This window comes from Lepidochelys kempii, chromosome 21, assembly GCF_965140265.1.
Source record: "Lepidochelys kempii isolate rLepKem1 chromosome 21, rLepKem1.hap2, whole genome shotgun sequence".
Taxonomy (NCBI): Eukaryota; Metazoa; Chordata; order Testudines; family Cheloniidae; genus Lepidochelys; species Lepidochelys kempii.
This window is the reverse complement of record NC_133276.1, coordinates 10,741,851-10,767,424: the sequence shown is the minus strand read 5'-3', so window position 1 is coordinate 10,767,424 and position 25,574 is coordinate 10,741,851. Positions and strand designations below refer to the sequence as shown.

General features: G+C 41.9%; 1 protein-coding gene across 2 annotated transcripts in view; it reads left to right on the top strand.

Annotated features, from left to right (window-relative positions):
- The first annotated feature begins 5,450 nt into the window (after positions 1 to 5,450).
- NUDT3 (nudix hydrolase 3) overlaps positions 5,451 to 25,574 on the top strand; it is a 31,502-nt gene continuing 11,378 nt past the window's right edge. Inside the window, exon 1 of one of the 2 annotated variants that reach the window (XM_073319863.1) lies at positions 5,451 to 5,969. In XM_073319863.1, the coding sequence (XP_073175964.1) occupies positions 5,871 to 5,969 (99 nt within the window). In that variant the 5' untranslated portion in view covers positions 5,451 to 5,870. Of the gene's footprint in view, positions 5,970 to 13,925; positions 14,023 to 25,574 lie in introns of those variants that run through there. The other variant, XM_073319864.1, reaches the window with a different exon arrangement.

The window sequence follows — 25,574 nt, the reverse complement described above, 5'->3', positions numbered from 1 at the left end:
TGAGCAAATCAAGGACCTGATTAACTGACTGGAGTCATCAACAAATTCATGAGCTGCTACCTGCAGGTAAATCAAACAATTGTAAAGTGTGGCTATGTTACGCTCATACACACAGTTGAACAGTGGGGAGTGGGGCGGAAACCAAAGTTCCTGTATTTTAGCAGAGTTTACCTGTCTTAGCTCAAGAACACTTCAAGAGTTTCCTTGAAAAGACTGAGTCTGATGATTTGGATAAATCGATTGTTGGATAGTTGGAGCTAGGCCTGTATGCAATACTCTGTCACATCAGTAGATGTCATCCTAATGCAAATTTATATGATATAGTCACATAGTGTAATAGAATGCTAACCTGAATGGCTTTGACAGTATATTATAACTTAACACTGCAGAAGTTAGATGCTAAGAAATTAATCACCACAAACACCCCAGTGAAGAAGGTATTTTTAGAGATGAGGGTGAATTTTCTAAAACTACAGAGTATCAGTGTCATAGCAGGTGGTCATTTTCACCTGTGGAAAGTTAATTCAAATGCAGCCATATCCATTTTTTATTGATTTTCTTTTTTTTTAAATCAAGAGTTTCAGCTGCATTAACTGAAGTTTGTAGACCACAATATAGCCAAGTTACTTCTATTAAATTATGGCAAAGTATGGATTCCCTAACCCCTGGATCTAATGATACACTTTATCGCCTAGATACCTGCCTAGCAAACAAACATTTCCAGTCATTATAGTTGCATTTGATCTTTCCTTGTTTCTAGCCAATCATGGTGTTGCATAATAAATAACAATGGGTTAATATTTCTGGATTGATTACTGATGCTATGTAACTACTGTAGTTTAACATGATTGTCCTGCTTGTTTTCTCTTCTAAGTCAGTAACAGGCATAGTTATTGTCTGCCTCTTTTAGTGTGTATTAAAATCATGCCATGTACCATCCAAAGGGATAGTCTGTCAACAGCTGCTGAATCTTATCAACTCTCTATGCTATGCCCATTTTATTTTGTGATACCTCATTCTCTCTAACTGTAGACTAGCTAGCTAGATAGGTGCATATGCTTATTTAACTGACTCTGATCAATTTTTTCTGGCCTATTCACCTAATGTGTTCTCTGCTTCATCTAAATGTACCACTACTTGTGAGATGCTGATGTCTGGAATGTAACTTCACAAATGGTAACTTGAGCATTAGTCTGGGCTGCAGTTAATCAGAGATGCACTAGCTTTTCAGAGCTAGCTTTGGTCTTGTTTCATTAGCTGCATGTGACAGACTTAATTGCACTTGAACCCCTTTCAAGGGATTCAAACTTCATTGCACTGTGACCCCCTGCTGACAACAAAAATTGCTACATGACCTTAAGTGAGGCTGAACCTGGAGCCAGAGGGCGTAGCCCTATACCCCAGCAAGTCTTAACGCTGGTCCTAGCTACCCTGATATAACAGGGTCGTGACCCACAGTTTGAGAACCACTGTTCTAATCTAAGCTCTGAGCAGTGTCACTTTGAGATTTCCCCGTGTACAAAATCCCAGTGCTTATGAATATCGCACTAAAACAAAAACACTAAATATGAACACTAAAAATACTAAAATAATACTGATAAACAGAATGCTCTAGTGATGGCTGACCTTGAAGTACAGGCACTAGAAAGAAGTGATTCAACACCCTGACAATTAAAATGAACTTCCTGGTGCTGTGCTAATAACCTTCTTATCAGTCTTCCTCCTGATAGTGATAGTCTTAAATTCCACCTTGGGACCTTGGAGGAGCTCAATAGACTTGTCATTGAGATTTCCATCTAGTGTTTGGATGAGAGGTTTATTGATGGAGAGCTACAAGCTGGCTCGAGCTGCATCTGACTAAGAGTAGGGTGGGGTGGGCATAGGAAAGCTCTTTGCAAGGGGGCTGTAATATTTCAGCCTCCTCCGGCTCTAGTGGGGGCATTGATTTGTTGTGACAGTTTAAAACAACTCAGCGCTGTCACAAAACTTAGTACAAGTTGTCATGATAGAGGAGAGGTACAGGAGCTGTTGCCGTGCAGGTGGTTTGTTCAACCCTCCCCAAATCTATCCTTGGGGGACCTCTCTCCTGCCCTAAGCCACCAATCCATCTGGAGCTTTCCTGTACTGTGTAATTTTTCTGTACTATGACAAACCTGCTGTTGCAGTTACAGGCAAATACCTACAATCGGTCAATTGGAGGTTAGTAGAAGACTTCTAGGTTTCTCAGGGACCCTAAACTCTCAAGTGGCACAAGTAATGCTTTCTATCACAGGGGTCAGCAACCTTTCAGAAGTGGTGTGCTGAGTCTTCATTTATTCACTGTAATGTAAGGTTTCACGTGCCAGTAATACTTTAACGTTTTTAGAAGGTCTTTCTATAAGTCTATAATATATAACTAAACTATTATTGCAGTTATATGTTGAGTGCCACTGAAAACCAGCTCGCATGCCATAGCTTGCCTACCCCTGTTCTGTCCTCTCCTGTTGGCTGGGAGCCTCCATCCTATCCTAGCAGACCATGACCTGCCCCTACTCGTACACACCTTTGTCACTTTCTGTCTAGACTACAGAAATGCAATACATGAGGACATAAAGACAATAGGAAATTCTAACTTGTGCTCTAGCATTCTGTTGTCTCAGTAAAACAGCTCATGAGAACACATCAACCCTGTCTTACGGCTGTCTGTGCTAGCTTCCTATACACTATCAGCTCATGCTGATAAAGTTAGCCAGGGAAGCTTTCAAATGAGGGGATCCCACCTTCAAAAGTGTAAATGTTTATCTTTTTCTAAGATTGTAAATATTGTGGGACAGGAACTCTTTATAGTTAGCACCTACCACAATGGGGTCCTGATGAACTGTTGCAGCAGCCCTAGGCCCTATTCCAGTAAAAATACAATAAGGTGTTAAAAGTACAAAGGTGTTAATTTTCATAATCAGTTAACTGAGTGTTTCATGTTTGTAAAGCAATTGACAGAATTGTGAGAAACATAATAGCATGCAAACAGTGAACTGCACCGGGATAGCTCAGTGGTTTGAGCATTGGCCTGCTAAACCCAGGGTTGTGAGTTCAATCCTTGAGGGGGCTGTTAAGTTGATCTGGAACAAAAAGTGGGGACTGGTCCTGCTTTGAGCAGGGGATTGGACTAGATGATCTCCTGAGGTCCCTTCCAACCCTGATATTCTGTGAATATATTTCCTATTTCCAATTTAGCTTTATAGTCAAAGGACATACAAATGAATTAGATGATAGAAAACAACCTGTTCAGAAATAAAGTACTCTTTATTCTGTTAAACCTAGCCTAGGCTTTGCCCATGGAAAAACAAATTAAAAAATACATACCAAAATATTTTCGTAACACTAATAATTCTTAAAAACGAGTTATACTAGTGCTGTTTTTCCTCACCCCTCCTCCACCACTGTCAGTAAACAGATGAGCCTTGTAATCTGCCCTGAAAGTTGTCAAATTCCTGCTTTGCAATGGGAGTTGAGCAAAAGCATCAGCCAGACCAGAGAGAAGGACTTTCTGCTGAAAGTGTCTTGTTAGCAGGACCCACTTGTTCAAAGCAGGGGCCCTGCTAGCATGAACTCCTTTACTTCCAGTTAAGTGTAGTTCAGTTATTACTGAAGTAGTGAGAGAGATGTTCTCTACAGCAGAAAAATTGCCTCTATTTTAACCAATGTTACTGAAATGTTTTGTCCTTATACTCAAACCATCTTCAGCATACATTTAGCTGTACCTACTGTCCATGATCTATTTTAGGGATTTATGCTGCCACCCATCCGCACAGTAACTGGCTGTTTTCCATGTAAAATCAATATCAAAATCCTTAGTCGACTTCATGGAGTCTTGGGAACTTTTCAGATTTCTTTAATTCCTTCTTTTCCCTGCCCCTCCCATATTTGTTTTGTAAGTAGGGGTTAATTTGCTAAATGGGTGTGTCAGTGCTCTGAGTTATGCAGCGTAGTTATAGGCTGTGGGTCCCAAGATATTATCTCACCCACCTAGTCTTCTAAGTATCGTTCTCATGCTGGAAAGGTTTGGGTTTGTTTGTTTTTTCGGAGGGAGGTTTTTCAGCTTTCCAAGGTGGTTGGACTCTGGATTCTCTTAAGATCAGGAACTTTGTTCTGTTACTGGCTCTCCTTCACTAAGAATACTTTTGTCCCTGCCCAGCTGTCATGTACTTCATGCTGGGCTTTGTGATCTGTTTTGCCCTAGAGAAGGGCAGCTGGTGTGGTAGTCCCAAAATTGGGATTTGGTCTTTAAGATGGGGGGCATTTTTCTACCACAAGTTAGGCCTAGTACTTAAGACTTAACTTGTAATAGGTCAAAACCACCCCCTGTAAGTTGCAGTTGCACAGGGCACCTAATGCAGATGTTGCCAGGGAAGCCTTTCTGGGAGCTGCAGGTAGGAGGCATGTGTTTCAGTAGTGATTGGTGTGCTATAAATATCTAACTACATATGCAACCAACCCCATTGTATAGTGGCTCGCCTATGCTCCACCTGTAATTCATTAAGTTCTGGGTGCAGTACTTTGAGCTCCTAGATGGAAAGCAGCAATGTATGTACCAGGAACCCAGCTGCCTTTTGAGTTACTGGACACCTTTCTTGGCCTATGAGCTAGGGCTAGTTCTTCCTCCCCCCTAGAAAGCAGGTTGTTCCCCCCCCTTTTTATTCCTACACCCCATGAGCTAGGGCTAGTTCTTCTTCCTCCCCCCTTGAAAGCAGGTTGTTCCCCCCCTTTTTTATTCCTACACCCCAACAAACGAGGCACAGGGGCCTTGCGAGCAGCTGCCTCCCTCTTAATTTCCCAAGCAAACAGCAGCCACCTAGTAGCAGAGCCAGTGCTGGGCATAAGCAGACTAAGCAAGTGGGCAGGGGCCCCCTATTTGCTGTTTTAGCATATGCTGTTTGCGGGGGTGGGGGGAGATATTTCTGGTTCAGGCCCCCAAAGGACTAGCACTGCCTGTACCTAACAGGCAGGAGCAGGGTCTCCCCCAGAGGAGTGTCCCCCCCAGGTCCTGTTCCCCTCCCCCAGCCCAGCTGGCTGAAGCCACCTTTGTCCCTCCCATTCCAAGTGCTCAGGGCTGCTACAATGGAACTATCGCAGCGCTACGCTACAAGCGTAGCGCTCTCTCTACAAGACCGGTATTCTTTCTGGGTAAGCCAGGTGTTTTGCGTAAAACCGCCGCCAGCCATGGCCAAAAAGTTACGCCAAGCGGCCAGCGTTTGCTTGCCCTTCCTACCTGCACAACTGGCGTAAGTAGCGGACTGCCGACCCCCACCGTGCCCGCAAACTGCGTAAGGCCACCCCTATTCCCGGCGTGGATCTAGCCCGCGTGCCTGGCGTAGAGCTCGTGCTGGCTCTGGAAGCGGAGGGGCGAGTCTTCACGCCGGTTGCGCAGCGGCCGTTGCCGCCGCATCAGCCGCCCCCGCCCGCTGCCTGTACGCCGGTTGCGTAGCGTGCCCCAAGATGGCGTCGCGGTCGTCGTCGGCGGCGGCCGGAGAGCTGGCGGCGGCGGCGGGGCTGGCGTGGGGGCTGAGGCGGGCGAAAGGCGGCAGCGTCAGCAGCGCGTAGCGGAGGCTCCCGGCGTGTGAGAGACTCTCCTGGGAGGCGGGTCCCCTCAGTCCCCGCTGCTGGAGACCGGCGGCTTCCTCCCCCCCACCCCCCCCGGTCAGGGCCGCCGCGCCCCCCTTATTCCCCACTGGGCCTCTTGGAGCCCAGGCCTTGCTCCCCCCGCCGCGCCCCATCCTCGGTGTCCTCCTCCCCCGCCTGGGCCTACCCCCCTTAGAGCCCAGCCCCTCGCTCCTCTCAGCGCCCCGGAGCCCAGCCCCCCGCGCTGGTCCCCCCCTTCCCCAGGACGGAGGATGATGAAGCTCAAGTCCAACCAGACTCGCACCTACGACGGGGACGGGTACAAGAAGCGGGCGGCCTGCCTGTGCTTCCGCAACGAGAGAGAGGAGGAGGTGAGCGGTGTTGGGGGGCACTAAATGGGGGGTGGGTGTGAGAGAGAGAGGGGCTCGAGGGAGGGCGGTCGGAAGTAGGCGGGGGGATGGGGAGGAAGTAGAATGGGGGCGGGGCTGGCCTGGGTTGAGAGTGAGGGGTGTGGGGGACGGGGGGAAGGAGGCCGTACTGTAGGGCATCGGGGCGAGGTGTGTGCTTGGGAGCAGCGTGGGGGGGGGGAGGCCTGGTCAGAGAATGAGGGAGCCAAAGGGGTGGTGCTGTTTGGGTGGCTCGTTGTGGGAAGAAAAGGCAGTGGGGCGCTGTTACCAGCGGGATCCGGGGAGGCTGAATGTTAAGTCTGTGGAAACATAGTGGGCTCCACAGGAGCAGAGGCTGAGAGACCTTCAGAAGTGTCAGAAGCTCCAGAGAGTAGGATACAAGGAATTGTGAGTGAGACGTTTGGGGGGGGGGGGGGAGTAGTGCTTCTTTTGGAAGGTAAGAATTGGGGGTTCCCAGAGCGTGAGGAGCCAAGACATTTAAGGTCCTTGACATGGCTGGCTGGAAAGAGTAAACACTTTTATCCCTATAACTTGAGAAGCGTACAGGGTTTTAATTTTGCCAGTCAAATAGCTAGCTCTCTATTTTGCAGTCTTGCAAACTGGAAGTGTGGGAAGGTACAATAGATTTTGGTTGAGAACAGAAAGATGGAGGATTCTGAGAGTAAGGACAACTGAAAAGATAAAGCCAAGCCAACACAGATCATACTTTTCTTCTTCTCCTTGTGCAAAATCTAGACTTCTGAAAGTGTTTATGTTGCATTTGATGGATTGAATGTAACAGAAAAATTTTGCAAAGCATATTTAAGAAAATGCAAGATAAAATTTTGAGTGATGGTGTGAACATGATTTCTCTGCAAATCAAAGAAAGATGCAGAATGAAAGGTTTAAAACACAGAAGGGTGAAATGCTCTCTTATGGTTTGGCTTGGCGTGGCATGGTATGGGATAGGATTTGGTAGTGGGCTGCACTAACCACAGTGGCAGAGCGTCAGTCCAGCACATCACATGAGATGGGAAGGGAAACATGACCCTGGATTTATAAAAAGAAACTGGGATAAATGGGACTGGTGCATTGCCAGAAACCACTGTCTAGAGAGGCTTGGGAGGAAGTGGGAATTTGGTTTGCCTGAGAACAATTATATTGTAGAGAACACTTGTGTCTGTAAAGCTAAAGGGAGCAAATTTGCCCAGAAATGTGATTTTCAACACTTAAAAAGCCCCAAAACTTCTTATTTGGGGTACAATATTTAAAACAAACCAAGAGATACCCCTGTGTGAGCATACTGGAATCATATTGACTTGATCTGTTTTCCTGGTTCCATGGTGGCTGTACCAAAGTCTTTGTTCTCCTGATTATCATAGTTATACCTAGAGGAAATCTGAAGGGAATGCAGATAGTTCACTGGAAAGTTAATTAGCATGCTATTTGGTTATTATTTAATGTGGCGAAGGAGCCTTTATTATAGTTGTACTGTCATTGTGAAGTGTATCAGTTTTTCCGTTATAAATGGTCTGAAGGATATAAAACGGGTTCTCAAACTGGGGGTCGGGACCCCTCAGGGGGTCACGAGGTTATTACATGGGGGGGGGGGTCACAACGTCAGCCTCCACTCCAAACCCTGCTTTGCCTCTAGCATTTATAATGGTGTTAAATTTATAAAAAAAAGTGTTTTTAATTTATAACGGGGGTCGCACTCAGAGACTTGCTATGTGAAAGGGGTCACTAATACAAAAGTTTGAGAATCAGTGATTTAAAACTTGCATGTAAAAACTTGTCTAGACAAAAAAAAATGGTCTGTCTTACCAATTTCTGTGAAACTACTTCGCAATTTTAAAATAAGTATAAGGAAAAATATAGCCTTGTGGTTTCAGAGGTTGCTTTGTGGTGCAATGATGCTGGGTCTAATTATGAAAATAACACTTCCTGGAGCAGTTTTACACAGTTGATTAGGCATACAGTATATGATAACTTTTTCATAAGCATTTCTAGATAGGTGTGTTTAGGTACATTTTCATTGTAATGTCTGTATTGTAGTATGACTAAACATGCAAACACAGATCATATGCTTGCCATCGACAAATATCAGCTTTTGACAGGTTGTCAGTTTGAACATTACTACAGTTGAATTTGGAATACTACCAGAGATGGAACTTCTTTCCTATTACTGATCAGTTCACAGCTGTTTTGACCTTGATTACACAAAACGACTGTATTTTAAGGGTTTGACAACCTGAGAAAGATGAACTGATTTGATTTAAGGTTTGATTATTTATTTAAAAACTGGTTTAGCAAATTGATGCTAATGGTTGTGTGGATGTTCTTACTGTTTTGGTTTAAAACCAGGCTTCTTTCAGTGTAGTTTAAGTTGATGAGGAATCAACGTAGGTTAAACTGAAAGAAGCTACTCTTACACCAAAATAAGAGGTTGAAAACCCCATTTAAGTTAAACTGGTGTAACTTCACTGTATAGATAAGGTCTAGCAAAGTTCTGACTCTGGCTTTCAAAAACAAAAAAAATTAAGAGTTCAGGACTGGCCACTGAACCCTGCCTGATTGTTTCTTGTCATAGTTGTGTTACAGAAGGCAGTGTGTGGGGCTCTGGAGAAATGAGAATTTGTATTCTCAATGTCCGTCCTTTTATGGATTTAATTCCAACCACTATTAATATACAGGAAGTGTGTGAGATCAAAACAGTAAAATCACTTAGCACGGAAGTTCTCAACTTGGTGTGGGGGGGCACAACAAGGTTTCAATAATGCCATTCATTGACATTTGGCCCAGCCCTCCCACCCCATCACCAATAGTGGGGCAGCCAGGGCAAATTTGAGCAAATGGTATTGCAACCTGGCATGTGGGGTTGTAACACCACACAAATTTGACCTGCTTGGCCCCCTGCGAAGCCTAGCGTAGCCTAGGGGGGTGGGAGGGAGTTATGGAAATGGATGAGGAGGACAACAGGGCTGAGAACCCATGTGGATCACAGCAGGACTCCTTGGTGGTCTCACCGCACCGGCTCCATGCCAATTGCTGCTGCTTGCACTTGGTCCTGCTGGCCTCACACTTTACCCAGGTGCAGTTACACCTCTGGCAGGTGGTGCAGGCCAGGCCTGCCGAGCAGCAGTAGCTCCGGCACAACCTTGAGGACTTTGCTTTCCTTGGCTGCCTCGCTGTATGATGGGGGGCTGGCAGTGCCAACCCTCCATAGGGCCTACTGGGGTCTCTGAGCTGGGACCAGTTCTCGGGGGTCCTTCCCACCCCTCCCTGGGGATTGGAGAAGTGGGGTTGGGTATCCAGCCCCTGTTGAGTGGGCTACCACCGGTTTGCTGCCAACTTGACATTTAGTCAGTTACAAAACAAGAGTTTAGGTCCTGCTCCCCCTACACCTGTTCTGTCCTACCTTGCAACCTCACCATACCTCTGCTTTGAGAATATCTCTGGGCACACCTGTGCCTGCCTGTCATGATGGAGGGACAGATGGGCCAAATTTGAGTGGCTTTGTAGTCCCACATACCAGGCAGTATCCTTCTCACTATTGTAAGGGGTGGTGAGGGGCTCCAAGTGTGTATGTTGCAGGGAGGGCATGAGGGTGGAACAACACCCCTCTAAGGTGTTTTCGTAAAGGGTGAGAACTCCTAGTCTAATGGATAGATGAAACAGAATCTCACATCCCTAGTATACTACTTTAAGTGGCCTATCTTGAAACAAACCACTTTTCAATAAATTGTATACAGACTAGGTATCTTCTTTTTTTAAAAGCTCTATTATTGAAAAGTTAGTGTTAGGACAGGCTACTTAAATGAGGTTGTGTTAGAAATTGAATACATTCTTCCTCCACATATTCTGTTTTCCATACCCAAATTTTAGATAACACATTTCTGCTACAAAAATTACTCTACAAGTAGTGAAGGAATAATTAATTTAAAAAGAAAACCAGAAGTACAAATAAAAAAGAATAAACTTCTTAAATTGGCTCAGAGCACAGAAAACCTTTTATTGTATTCCTGTTCTTTGTGAAACAATAGAACCCCTTAAAGAAAAGTCTGGCATACCCTCCCCCCTCATCCCCCCCCCCCCAAAAAAAAACAACACAAAACCCAACATTGCTATTTCAAAGAGATTTTGAACAGCTTTCAGAGAGCCTTCTAGCAATAGTTAGCATAAAAGTACTCTGAAAAGGATGAAAAAACTAAGGGTAGTAAATTCTTGTGATGATTGCTGCCTGTGTGTGAGAGAAGAGACTAGTTTAGAAATTTAAATAACTGTTAAAGGAAGCAATATAATCCTGAATTTAGTTTATAACCCAATCTAGAACTTTGAAATACTGTATTTTGGCACCTGTGATATCTTATAGGTTTTAAAAATTTTGCTGCTGGTTGTATTTAAAAAAACAAAACAAAACATTTTCTTAGACTGTTTTTTCAATAAGAATTTGAGGCAGAGGTCCAGAAAATTTCACAAATTCACTTCGGTAGAATGGAAAACCACTTACTGGAACTTTGTGCTATATTTTAATAAAAATACCAGTTAGAAATGTTCGGTTCTAATGGGTTTTTTATGGCCTTGGCTTAGAGTGGCTACAGCTTGACATCTAACAGAAGACAGATTGCTCATTATTGAGGGAATTTTGGAGGAAATGCTTGTTTTGCAAAAAGCAGGGTATTACTGCTCTCCGGTTTACTGTTGAATGAAGAGGAAAGCTATGAAAGTAGACCCAGTCTTCAGAGAGCATTCCTAAAGAGAATGCCAGGTAAGCACTCTAACACAGAGGTTCTCAAACTTAACAAGGTGAGTTGTGTTTTAAGAGATACATATGAACATCTCCCTGCTTACTGATGATCACATAACATCCCTGTGGTATCCTTACAGCAATTGCTTACATGGAAGGATAATATTAGAAAGTATTAAATATATGTTCAGCTATCTTTAATGTTATTCAGTAGCTGGAAATAAGGAAAGCCAGCATCATGTGATCAGCCAGCTTTCCGCAGACCATAGTCTGAGAATCATTGCTCTAAAGGCTTAACTTGACTATTGTTTATATTTCCTTCAACTACATAAAAGGTTTCTGTGAAAGCAAAATAAAAATACCCAACATGTTTTGCTAATACAGTATTGCATCTGCACTATATCTATATCTAGACTTAAAATCCACTTCCCCATGGCATGTAGTAAGTTTCCAAGAAAATATAAGCTTTCATCTAAAAAAAAGAAGTGGTTTCTAGACTGTATGGTTGTAAGGTTACCTTCCTAAATTGAACTGTGTGTGAACTGAAGCAACGTTGTCTTCTTGAATCTGCGGAAATGCTTGTGGGGTGCGAATATGGTTGTGTGGGAGAAAAAGAGGAGGGGTAAAGTTGGTGGGATATGTGTAAAGTAAGAGATTGACAGAGAACTTGTGGAAGACAGAAAATATAGGGTCCAGAATGTATGGAGAGGAAGTAAAGATGAAATAGACACTGAAAGCAATGTAGGGAAGGATGAACCATAATTGAATATAGGGAAGAAAGTGGAAGTAAAGCCAGGAAGGGAAAGAAGGGTATGAAAACCCCAAGAAAAACAACAACTTTTAAACTTTATTGAATAGAAAATTTTAATGTTACAACTAAATACAGTGTATCGTAAATGGACAAAACTTGTATTTCTTTAAATTGCAGGTCTTTCTCACCCTGGTTGGCAGGTTTAATCCTCAGGCTAGTAGGTGTCTGGTAAACTCTTAAAATTCTGTATGTATTTATAATATAGTTTGGCCCTTTTTAATTGTCTTTGAGTTACAGAGAATAATGCACTCTGAAACTGTTTTGAGAATATTATGTGAGGTTGCAGAATTCAGTGGGATAAGAGACTCCTATCTAGTCACAGTTAAAAAACAAATTACTGGTGCTTGGTTTATTTTCTGAGTCCTAATGAGTTGGCTCATGTTTCTTCTTGCACATATAGGCTCATATCTCTGTACAGTGTAGACTTCACAATTTCTGTTTGAAAAAAAAAAAGTTAGTAAAGAGTTAAGAAACCAGTGGGCATTGAAAAAACAGAAGAGCTTGTTTCCTCTCCCAATCTATACATAAAAGTAGGTTTGAGAGGATGAGATCTACTAGTTCTAAAATCTTGAAGGACATCATGACCAGAAAGAGTTCAATTCACTGACTATAGATGATACTTTCTTTTCTTAATACAACAGTTAGTTTATCAAAACATGTTCTCCATTTAAAACTTCCTTCTTATTTATCCAGCACATGTAAGGTAGCTTTATTTAACTAATTTTAAAACACTTTGAAATGTAGTTTTTGTGTATTTTTAATTGAATTTGAATTTCCGTCTAACTAGAGCTTGATACAAATCACAAGTAAAAAAATTATCATTATCTAATAAACAAGAAATGCATCATTCACCATTTCTAGCACAGTACAATATTTAAAAATTAAGACAATGAATGGAAATTAAATTATTTAATGCTTAAATGTGTTACCAAAAATCAACAGCAAATTTAGGCCTGGTCTACACTGTGGGGGTAGTGTTGATCTAAGTTACACAACTTCAGCTATGTGAATAACGTAGCTGAAGTCGATGTACTTAGATCTACCTAACGTGGTGTCTTCACTGCCGTAAGTCGATGGCTGACGCTCTCCTGTCAATTCCACCTTCCCCTCTCGCCCTGGTGGGGTACCGGAGTCGACGGGAGAGCGCTCGGTCAATTTATCGCAGCTAGACTAGACATGATAAATCGACACCTGCTGGATCGATCGCTGCCGGTCGATCCAGCGGGTAATGTAGACTAGCTCTTAGTGTAAAGGCAATATTTAGTTACAGATTAACATGTTTTAATGGTTATCAACCAATGAGAACTAACTTTCTTTAGGAAACTAAAAAGTACAAATGCAAAACCAGATTAAACTTGGCAGTTTAAATCACTTTGATTTAAATAGATCCACCCTGAGACTATAGGAAGCATAGCTGTTCCTTGAAATCTATGCACTGATAAATAGTGGTAAAATGTGAAATGATTTGAAATGGTTGGGGGTTCAGATGGCAACAACTATTTATATAACTCATTGTTTCTCAACCTTTTTGATCCCAGGGACTGGCTTCCTGCCTTCCTAAACTGTGTCAGGGTGATCTCAGGGACTTGTGCTGGTCCATGGGCCGGTCATTGAGAAACACCGAACTGATCTCAAGACTTCACGTTTCGTGGCAAGTTCTAATAGAAATAGCGGAGGTAGCCAATGTGGAGTGGAACTGGATTAGCTTTTGATTGCCATTCATGAGTTTGGTAATGATAAATCCTGCTGCTTGATATCTTGTCTGCCTTCCCTCTGTCATGTCTTATCAAGTATGTCTACTTGCCTGTCTGTCCTTAGACTGTGAGCACCACAGGGCAAGGACTGGCTTTTCCTGAATGTCTGGAAAGTGCATCGCCAAAATATCTTTTGGTTACTGTCTACTCACATAGCTTTAACTAAATCTCCATGCTGATAACTCCCAGGTATCCTTCATAAAGTTACCTCCATGAAGCCACACTGTAAAAGTCACATGCTTAGCCGTGACTAAGCAGTGAACAGTGAGTTTTTTGTTTTGAGCTGTAGTTGAGAGGACCCTGGAACTTCCTCAATAGCTACAATGTATAAACTGAGAATTGATCCTTCTCCTCTCTAACATCTCTCAATTCCCCTGTTTTTGCCTGCCAAAGTAGTCATAGAAACCAGCCTCTCCTTTTCAGTCATGTTAGTTTTGTATAGGGAAGTTGTAAGTAGTACGTTAAGTAACTGTAATTTGAGTATTGTACATGCTTTAATTTTAGTTTAATAATTTTCACTTATTTGGTTGAATTTTTTCTGGTTTTGAGTTGGCTTGGACCTTGCCTAAGATGTTGTCTTGCTACTTTCCCTTCTTTGGATTCGCATAAGTACCTTTTTATGCTTCAGAGAAGGGCACTTTGCCATGAGCTGTGATGCCTGCAAGGTCTTCTCCAAAAGGAACCATAAGGACTGTCTCCAGGATGTGCCCCTGGCAAGAGGTTCTAGTAAGTGACCATCTCCTTACGAATGTCTTACTAACAAGAATAGTGAGGAAAGATTAACATCCACAATGCTTAAGCCTAATACAAAATGCTTGGCTGAGAAGGTGGTTGCTCTCTTTTAAAGGTACCCTCTAAGGAACCATTGAAATATGTTTCACCAGTGATGGACCCAAGGTTCATTGCGGTACATAAGGGAGGTAGAGGAACAGGAAGAAACCCTGGGGTCATGGAGGAAAGAAATTATTTTGGATTGTTCTTGCTGTAGCCCCAGAGGCTCCAAACAAGATATAAGGTACATTGTACGAGTCCCTATACAAACGCACAGAGACAATACTGCAATTGAAAGAACTGAACAATTCATCTTCTCTTCAATTTTTACTGTATTTCTGAAAAACAGTGCCCTGTCTTTATCACTGCTTTCAGGCAGATTTCAGAGACTCCGTTTATTTTTTTTAAACATTCTATTCTATTTTTAGCTGAACTTGGTGAAAATCGCACCTCATCTCTGTTGCAGAAACACTAATGAACTTTGCTAGTAAAACTAGCATGTGTAATGGCTGCATAGCTATTATATACTTTTTTAAAATAAACTTTCTCTTCATTTTGTAGATTTCAAATATATTTGAGTATTTTTAAATATAATGCAACAATGGGAATAAATTTTCATCACACTGTTGGAGGTATACTGAAATGCTTGGTGAATTTTAGGACGTTTCCAAAAGGTACTTTTGTCTGATGCTAGTACTTCATGACTATTGCTTCTAGAACATGCTGTGGTTAGAGTAGGAATCTGGGGAGTCAGGACTCCTGGGTTCTGTTTCCACCTTTGCCACTGGCTTGCTGTGTGGTATGGAGCTCACTTCACTTCTCTGCCTGGTTGTTTTTTTTGGTAAAGTAAGTATAATACTTTCTCACAGGATTATTTTGAAAAAAATCTGAATAACAGAAACCACCAGTGTAACGAGAGACAGTGGAGTAAGACTTTTAGTGATAGTATATTACTGGATTATAAACTTGGCAGGTGAAGCCATTAGCTGCCCCAGGCTGACCAAATGCAAACTTTAATAATTATATTCTTCCTATTTCAATGTATTATACTATAGTTGAAAAATGGATGTTGTGTTGACTTCTTACACTAAATTATTGTGCACTGGGTTAACCATTTGACCAAAGGTGGCCATGCTTGTATGATGGACAAAATGACCGTTCATGTGTGTATGTATTATATGATCCTTATGTTCACTTAGTAAAATTTGCAAAGCACTTCAGGAACATTCTGGATGCATAATAGGTGTAGACATAAGATAATTCTCATGAGCAGAATAGAACAGTTCTTGTGAAGGTCTGATTTTTTTTTTTAAGGTGGACTGAAAATATTTATAACACAAAAGATTTAGAATGATGTATTTTTAAACAAATTCAACATTAAGGCCAGATTAAGAGTTGATAGTTGAAAATGATAGTTGGAAAATAATGCTACAAAATCCACTTGCTCGATCAGTGGTCCTCAAACTTTTTACCTCATGCACCCCTGCCCCCCGCCACTGTTGGGAGCAGGAGGCCGTGAGCTGGGGGGCTGCAGCTGTGAGGCGGGGCTGGAGGCCGGCAGCCAGCAGCGGGGGTGCAGCCGGGAGCCAGCGCTGCAGCTGGGGGTGGGGCTGGGAGCGGAGCTGCAGCCAGGAGCGGGGCTGGAACAGCTGAGGGCAGAGCGGGGCTGGGTGGCACCTCCTGCCCCACATCTGGACTGGCCCAGGCTTTGCTGCGCTCCCCTCCCCCCCGAATGTTCCTCCATGCCCCCCAAGGGGGTCCACTTCACCATTTGGGGACCACTGTGCTAGATGGTACAGAAAACAGACTGATCAAGTACTGTTTCTCTGTGTGCATATGTAATATGTTATCTGTTCTAAAACTGGCCCATCTTCTAAAATGGTGCCAATGGTGCACTTTTTAAAAGGTATGCAGTATCGAAGTCAGTTTGCTGTATTATGTAATAAAACTGCTTCTGAATGTGGCAGTTTATTGGTTATCCATTTTGATATTACAAAGACATGTAAAGACAATAAAAGACACGTCAACTTAAGCCCAACAAAGTTTTGTCTGTTTTTTTCATTTAGGTTTAGAATATTCATAAAATTAGTAACACAGTTTATATACTGGGCCATATAAATACTGGTATGGATGGATAGGGTTTATGTAGTTGATATAGATTAGATTAATGTAGACTACATCTTTAAATTGCACTGACTGTAATAGAGAATTAATCACAGATAGTAGAAGGCTAGACTTTCCCTCTTTAATGTGGGAATCTCAGTGCATAAATGGAAACTGCTTATACTTTGATCATGTAGGACACCATGGTGTGATGATACTAGGATGTTTTTGCCATTTGTTTATGTATTTCTGAGGAAGGTAATGATTAAGTCTATTAGGATGTTGTCAGGTAGTTTAGATCAAACATTTGGCCTGCCTTTCCTGGTCAATGGGGGAGAGGGGTTGTTTTGTTTAGAAAATAGCTCATAGACTTTAAGGCCAGACGGGACCATCGTGATCATGTAGTTTAATCTCCTGCACATTGTAGCCCATGGAACCTCACCTACCCACACCTGTAATAGGCCCATAACCTCTGGTTAATATACTGATGTCCTCAAATCTTGATTTAAAGACTTCATGTTACAGAGAAAGAAAAGGAGGACTTGTGGCACCTTAGAGACTAACCAATTTATTAGAGCATAAGCTTTCGTGAGCTACAGCTCACTTCCTCAGATGCATATCGTGGAAACTGCAGCAGGCTTTATATATACACAGAGAATATGAAACAATACCTATTCCCACCCCACTGTCCTGCTGGTAATAGCTTATCTAAAGTGATTTCCAGCACAAATCCAGGTTTTCTCACCCTCCACCCCCCCACACAAATTCACTCTCCTGCTGGTTTGTGTGGGGGTGTGTGGAATTTGTGTGGGGGGGTGGAGGGTGAGAAAACCTGGATTTGTGCTGGAAATCACTTTAGATAAGCTATTACCAGCAGGACAGTGGGGTGGGAATAGGTATTGTTTCATATTCTCTGTGTATATATAAAGCCTGCTGCAGTTTCCACGATATGCATCTGAGGAAGTGAGCTGTAGCTCACGAAAGCTTATGCTCTAATAAATTGGTTAGTCTCTAAGGTGCCACAAGTCCTCCTTTTCTTTTTGCGAATACAGACTAACACGGCTGTTACTCTGAAACATGTTACAGAGAGTTCACCATTTATTCTAGTTCAAACCAGAAAATGACTTGTGCCCCCTGCTGCTGAGGAAGGTGAAAACTGCCTAGGGCTCTGCCAGTCTGACCTGGGGAAAAATTCCTTCTCAACCCCAAATATGGCAATCATTTAGACCTTGAGCATGTGGCAAGACCCACCTGCTAGCCACCTGGGAAAGCACTGTCTGTAGTAACTCAGATCCCTCCCCCTCTAGTGTCCCATCTCCGGCCCTCTGAGATATTTGCTTATAGCAATCGCAGGTGGGCCATAGGCCATTGTAGGTAATCTCATCATACCATCCACTCATAAATTTATCAAGCTCAGTCTTGCATCCAATTAGGAGTTTTACCCCCACGACTTCCCTTGGAAGGCTGATCCAGAACTTCACTCCTCTGAGCTTATGCTCAAATAAATTGGTTAGTCTCTAAGGTGCCACAAGTCCTCCTTTTCTTTTTGCGAATACAGACTAACACGGCTGCTACTCTGAAACTCCTCTGATGGTTAGATTCCTGTAGATGGCCAATTTGTATTCATTTGTTCTTATGCCAACCTTGACCATTAACTTAAATAACTCTCTCGCTCCCTGGTGTTTATTTCTCTGATATATTTACAAAGAGCAATCATATCTCCCCTCAGCCTTCATTTTGTTAGGCTAAACAAGCCAGGCTCCTTTCCTAAGGTAGGTTCTCCATTCGTCTGATCATCCTAGTAGCTCTTATCTGAACCTGTTCCAGTTTGAGTTCATTTTTTTTTTAACATGAGAGACCAGAATTGCACACAGTATTCCAGATAAGATCTCATCAGTGCCTTGTCTAATGGTAATAACATCTCCCTATCTCTGCTGGAAATATCTTGCTTGATGCATCCTAGGATTGCATAGGCTTTTTTCACAGCCATATCACATTAGCAGCTCTTAGTCATCCTGTGATCGACCGATATGCCCTGAACTTTCTCCTCGTCGGTTGCTTCTAACTGATACGTCCCCAGCTTATAGCAAGAATTCTTGTTGTCAGTCCCTAAGTGCATGATCTTGCATTTGGAACTATTAAGTTTCATCCCATTTCTATTACTCTAGTTTTCAAGGTCGTCCAAATCTTCTTGTATGATATTCCAGTCCTCCTCCATATTGGCAATACCTCTCAACTTTGTGTCATCTGCAGATTTTGTTTGCACACTCCCACTTTTTGTGCCAAGGCAATTAATAAAAATATTGAATAAGACTGGTCCCTAGACTGATCCTTGAGGAACTCCAGGGGGAACATCCTTTCAGCCTGACAGTTGACCTTTCAGTATGACCAGTTGTAGCCTCCCGTTTTAACTCTTCCTTACTCATCTTTTGATTCTTGTAATAATCCCCATATCTGCCTGTTTGATTAATAACAAATTAGAGAAAAAAACTGTAGCCATTGGGGTAGTAGGGTTTTTTGAGACAGAGAGCGAGGTGATACTGTATTTTCCGCTGAATGCATCCGATGAAGTGAGCTGTAGCTCACGAAAGCTTATGCTCAAATAAATTTGTTAGTCTCTAAGGTGCCACAAGTACTCCTTTTCTTTTTGCGAATACAGACTAACACGGCTGCTACTCTGAAACCTGTAATATGTTTGTGTTCCTGCTTTCTTTCTCCTGCCTCTGCAACAGCAGATCAATCTTATTCCCAGAACTGTGCTAATGTCAGAGTTTGTTTCAAAATTGTTAGTTTTAATTGCCCTAGAATCTGTGGTAAAAATAGAAAATAACAAAAATGAGTAGGGATAGAGCTCTTACTTTCAAATTTCTTGGAGGAGGGGAAAAATTTAAAAATAACACTTGTGGTATTTTCTTAAGAAATACAAACGTCCGAATGTTAAGCAGTGTTTAAGTGGTGCAAGTACATACATAGCTGCTAATGGAGCCCTTTGATTTGTCATGAGATTGGTTAAGCTTGATGACTTCTTCTTTCACACCTTTCTTACCAGTAAAGCTACATCTTAAATACCAGGCTGACATTGCTATCTGGTTAATTCTTCTGCTGTGGTTTTATTTTCTATCGTTCTATAAAGGACAAAGATCTTCATTTTGGTGTGTCAGTCATGTGCTACGTTTGGGTCTGCTGCATAGTTGAGAGACCTTTCTACAGCAACCCTACTGTTTAGCCAGATTGCTTGCAAGAAATACTGTTCCCCACCCCCATGATCTCACTGCAGAAAAGGAATACTGCCAGGAAGCGAGGGTGCGGGTGGTGGGAGGAAGAGTTATAGGAATATCAGTGCCAGGCATTTTCTTTGTAATCCCTATTGGTTTTGATAAATCAAGCTGGGAGAAGCCTTAGTTCTTTATAGAATTCTGTGAGCTGTAGCTCACGAAAGCTCATGCTCAAATAAATTGGTTAGTCTCTAAGGTGCCACAAGTACTCCTTTTCTTTTTGCGAATACAGACTAACACGGCTGTTCCTCTGAAACCTGTATTTATTTCTTGTAATACAGGTGTTTGCTAGCAAATCTCCATAAGGTTTTTTTTCTCTTGCTGGTAATAGCTCACCTTAACTGATCACTCTTTTTGTAGTGGGTATGGCAACACCCATTTTTCATGTTCTCTGTGTGTTTGTGTGTGTGTATATATATAATCTTCCTACTGTATTTTCCACTGCATACATCCGATGAAGTGGGTTTTAGCCCACGAAAGCTTATGCTCAGATAAATTTGTTAGTCTCTAAGGTGCCACAAGTACGCCTCGTTCTTTTTTCTCCATATTTTAGTAACTCTACTTGAAATGCTTATGCTTTTTAAAGGACTGTGTTAGAGAATAGGGATGGGGGAACAGAGGAGGGATTTTGTTTTAATTACAGCTGCTTTTTGACAGTGAATGGAAAGACAGCCAGGCTTTCTCTTAAAGCCACATGAGGCCCCCCTTCCCTGCAGGGTTGTCTGGGCAATAGAAAAGGAGAAGTGCTAGTTGGCTGCTCTGTGGGTCTAATCTACAAGCTTCCCTACCCCCTTGTTAACTTCACTGTGAAACTGAGGCTATAGATTTTACTATCTCAAACATAAAAGCAGTGTGTTCTGAAAGATAAGGTGGATAATAACTGTTGGCCTCTTGGCAGTGCGTTGCACTATCAGGCGCATTTAATTTTTTATTTTTGCGGAAAGAAGAAATGCTGTAAAAACTACCTCATGTTACTTGAAATATGTATTGGACTTCAGTTGACATTTTGACCGGTGGCAGAAGGGCCAGGAGTTAAATTTTCTTAACCTTGGTCTTAGAAGTACAGAATGAAGGCCACAGCAAGCCAAAAATGAGTATAGGCTAGTAGATGAGAGATTGCGCTTCAGTTGAGTGGGCCAGGAACTGCTCTAGCACAGAAATAATGTTGAGAAATTTTTTACCATTGCTTTCTCTACAGGCCAGGAGAGTTAACACAAAAATAGTGGGTTCTGGGAAGATGTCAGAAGCTTTTCAGCACTGCTGTTTGGGATGGGGAAGAGACTTGTACGAATGCATTTGTGAATCCTTTGTTCAGGGACACCAGTTTTAAAGTATAAATATTCCCTTTAGAGCTTTGCACAAGTTCATATATTTTAAAAACATGTGAAGGTGGGGCAAGGGAAAGGACAATCTCCATTGTGGCACCTGCATCTTTCACATGAAAAACATTTTTCACCTGCACATTTGGGTCCTATTTACACTAGCAAATAATTAAATAAATGCAGTACATGGTTTGAAGCTTATCCTCATACTAGAATGACTAGAAACGTAATTGTTTAGAAACTGAATTCTGTAGAAATTGATGACTTAGTCTTCTGTACTTTGTCTGGCAAAGCTTTCCACTCAGAGGTGGATTTTTCAAGTTTCGATCTTGTTCGAAGTGGCATTCCTATCCTTCCTCCCAGGTATTTCTTAATGATTTACAGAAAAATGTTACTTTACAGTAGGTATGATTTTTTTTTTTTTTTTTACTGGTTACCAGCAGACTGTAAAACATTAAAGTTGTCTTTATTTTTCTGTTTACATGCAGTCTTAGATCACAGTATCCAGTTTACTTGAGACCTTTGAGCTCCATGCTTTTACTGGGGAGTACAGCTTTTTAGATGTATGAATTTCCCTGTGTACATCCTGTTTGCTTTCGAAGAACACAACAATGTCACAACTTCACTTTGATCTAGGTTTTTGTCTGGTAAGGGCTGATTAGTGGCAATATCCTGTTTAAAGTAGTCAAAAATGATCCCCCTGTAGAGCATGTTTCCTCCTCCTGTGCGGGTATTTCCTCTTCCTTTCAAGTATGCGTTCAAACCATGCTAGAGTGTGAGAATGACAGGACTTTGCTTTTCACTCAGGGTTGTCCAACTGTTCCGTTAGTAAGGGTCTTCTGAGTTGCATTAAAGAGTGAAGCTAACTTACGTGCTGTAAAATTGTTGTTCACATCTAAAAGGTCAACATTAGGAGTTGGGTGTTAATTAGGGCACTGCCTTGTTCTGCACTGTCACTCTTTTTTAAAAAGCTTTAGCACTGTGATTTATTAGCAGATAAAGTCTTTTTATTTGAATTTCCTCACAACTGCAAATTGATCACAAGTGAGTATGCTCTGTTGATATTCCAGGGGTCTGCCTCAGGTTTTGTTTTGGAGATGGCTCTACAAATTGAAATCAGTAGCTACTGCGGACAGGTATATTTTACCTTGACTAGAAAATAGATATTCCCTTCTTTCTTGCCATTGCTTCTCTTAAATTTTGGGTAAATCATGACAACTTTCTCTTTGAAATGGAGGAGGGGACAGCATTGTATTTCTCTCACCTTTGCCCCCAGTACTACTGGCTGACCTGAAGTTAGGAATCTTTAATCCAGGCTCCTTTATATGTAATACTGGTGATAAACCAGTATAGTGTACCAGACCAGCAATGTAATAGAACAAGAGACTGTGATGACAAGATGACATGGGCTCCTTAGTACAGGTGGCATTTTTACATAATGGCCCAATATCAGTTTATAATCAGAGGTGGTTGTGTATGGAGTTGCTGACAATTGTAGTGGAATCCCAGTCTTCTCTATTATGAATAGAGTCATAGGGTCGTGAATATTGAAAACGCTGTGCACATCTGAAGCTAGCATTCTGTATGTAAGAATTGTGGTTTGTTGCTGGCGATTTAAATGGATCGAGTGCTTTTTGGGGGAAGGGCTGTGTTGCCTTTTGGAGAGTGCCTAACATGCTGATTGTTTCCACAATCTAAATATATTGAATGTTTGTTTTTTGTTTTTTTTTAAGGCTAAAAACATTAAGGTTGCAAAATTAAGCACTCAAAATGCTGAAATTTAGGCTGCTCATTCAACCTTAACTGAGCCCCTGTATGCATTATGGTAGCCCTTAATTACATAATCACATGTTGTTTTTCTTACAGTACTTGTCTCATTCAGTGCATAGGAGGGATGGGACTGAATCAGGGTTGCGTAGGGTTGTCTATAGAACTCCTGCCTCATTTATTGCACTAGTTGAAAGGTGTGTTCTGCAGGAAAAAGAACCCAGTGAGCACACATTTTGCCAGTGAGGTTCACAGATGGTGGTTCTTCAGAGGTCAGCACTTAGGAATCCTGAGCTCAGTTCTAGGTTTTGGAGGGGTTCCAGACCCTTCTGCCCCTCCTTACCTATTGTACCCTTGCCCTATCTCCTTGTTCATGCTGCCTGGGCACCTGCAGGTGGGGGCATTGGAATCCTCTCCATTGATTGCCTGATGCCATGGCATCCCCTGAGTTCCCAGAGGAGCAATTGCAGGTAGACTCATGGATTCAGAACCTGCAGCCGCATAATACAGTATGTTCAGTTGCAGTGTGGGGATGGTGCCTGTGTGGTCTGGCTGGAAAGTAGGAGCTGTGTGGGAATGGAGCAGTGTATGTATGGAATTCTCAGAGAATTTACATGCCAGACTCTTAATTATCCTCTACTGAGCATGTGCGTATTGAGATTGTCAGAAGCTTATAACTTGGCCAAATTTGGACAGATATTCATGGGGATGGAAAAAGGCACATCTTTGACACTCTGGCGAACCCCTCCCTTGACTGAGATTTCCAACAATATGGACGTAAGAATTCTTAAAGTGGACAAAATGACATCTTTCTCCCTAATTTATAACAATGAAGAGTGTTAGGCAGCCTTAACTATAGCTGTTGCTGCCAGCACCCTGTAGAATAACAGTGTGAGATCTAGTAAGATCACAGTATCTTTCAAGTATCAGGGATAGCCTTGTTAGTGTGTATCCACAAAAACAATGAGTCCGGTAGCGCCTTAAAGACTAGCAGATTTATATGGGCATAAGCTTTTGTGGGTAAAAAAAGCCACTTCTTCAGATACATGGAGTGAAAATTACAGAAGCAGGCATAAATATACTGATACATGACGAGAAGGGAGTTAGCTTACAAATGGAGAACCAGTGTTAACAAGGCCAATTCAGTCAGGGCGGATGTGCTCCACTCCCAATAATTGATGAGGTGTCAATACCAAGAAAATACACAATATCTTTGTATTCACTATTTGAACAAATTCAAAAAATGGGCTTACCATATCTATTATAGGTGGCTCTGCTTTCACCAACTATTATTAAGGTTGCCCGATGCTTCTCATCGTGACCCTGTTTTCAGTTGCTTATAACTTTTGTCTTAACTGTTTGGGCTGAAATTTTCCATTCTGGGTGTCTGCCTCATGCTGAAGTATTTTAGAAAATTCAGCCAGAATAGTTTAGCTGTTTCTGAGAACAAGGCTAGGGGAAAATGTTTTGCCCTTGTTAAATTGTGGTGACCATTTCTTAGACACTCTGTTGCCCCATGCTTTGCAGTAGGGACTAGAAATTTCACAGGGGGCTGGTGGTTTGCATGTCAGGGGTGTTCCTTTTGCCACCCCTGTGAAAATCTGCTTGAATTTGGCTAAGTTACAAGCTTTTTAAAAATTGCAGTTTGCTTATGCTCAGGTAGGCTTTAGATTTTAGCAGCTAAATTCCGGAAAGATTCTGTCTGCGCTGGGCACATTCCAGTTTGGGACTGAGCAGGACTTTACCTGTAATTGCAGCTCTGGATTGCTGTGGGTGGTGCTGGGTCTGGGTCAGGTTACTGGAACTGAGATCAGGGAGCTTCTGAAAATATTGACTAACTGCTCGATAAGTGTGCACTGAAACGAGGCAAGTGTCCTGTGGAAAAAATGGTATATGATCACATATTTAAAGATTGTTTAACAGTGCAAACACACAAGAGGGCTGAATTAAGATCTCACAGGCAACTTTAATTCTGGCATTTCTGAACTTTTGAGTGCTTGATTTTGCAACCTTAATGTTCTTTTAACATAGCTTTTTGTGTAATAGTGTAACTTGTGAGTAAGCTTTCTAGCTAACAGAAAAAGAACATTATTTTGTAAATGGATCAGTTCTTAGACAAGACTATATAAACTGTCAAAAGTAAAAAGTGGAGGGAATGCTGTAAGTCTTAAGTTTGCTTTCCACATAAATGTGATTTTTGAATGCCATATGTACAGTCATATGCATGTAGAATTTCTCATACTAATTTGCTCTAATCTTTCAATTCTTGCTAAATATTTATAAATCAGCATTTACACAGTAAGGCATAGGCTTAGTCTTTTCTGCAGCTTAGCTCTGAAATGTTTGAGTGAAACTGTTACAGTTGGCCTGTAACCTAATTGGCCTGGTGTGTCGGAAAGATTGTGGAATGGTTGCATTAGTTCAGGGCTACTTTGGCAATTGTGCCAGTGAAATAGAGAGATGTAACATGATGGCTCTGAGTAGAATGAGTGAATAAATATCACTTAGAAACTTGGGAAAACATCACAGGTTTTGTTTTTGCTTGTCTTTCTCCTTGTGGATGAATCACAGCCAGATTGAGTAAACACAATGTCCAGGTATTCCTTGGGGGAACTTTCAGCCAGCTGGGATTAACAGTTAGCATTTGTTTATGGGAGAGGATAAGCAAACCAATAAAACCACATTATGTTTCATAGCAGAACATGAGAGTAAAAGGTGCTCCAAAGAACCACCCCAAAAATGCATATTAAGGGGAAAACTTGAATTGCTCCTACTCAGATATGTTCAAACCTATTTTGCTAGTTCACAAACTCAACTCTGTTGAAATAGGAACATGGTTTTTGTTTGTTTACTCTTTCTATGCTGATGAAACTCATATTTCAGATATTGCTTTTCACAGATCTAATTGGTGATTTTTTTTATATTCTACCTTATCTGAGGCAGAGGAAACTGAGTGCTGATCACAGGACCCCTTCCTATGGTGCCTGATACACAAGGCAGCAGGGAGAGAATGGACAGGATTAGCTAGGATCCCTTCCCA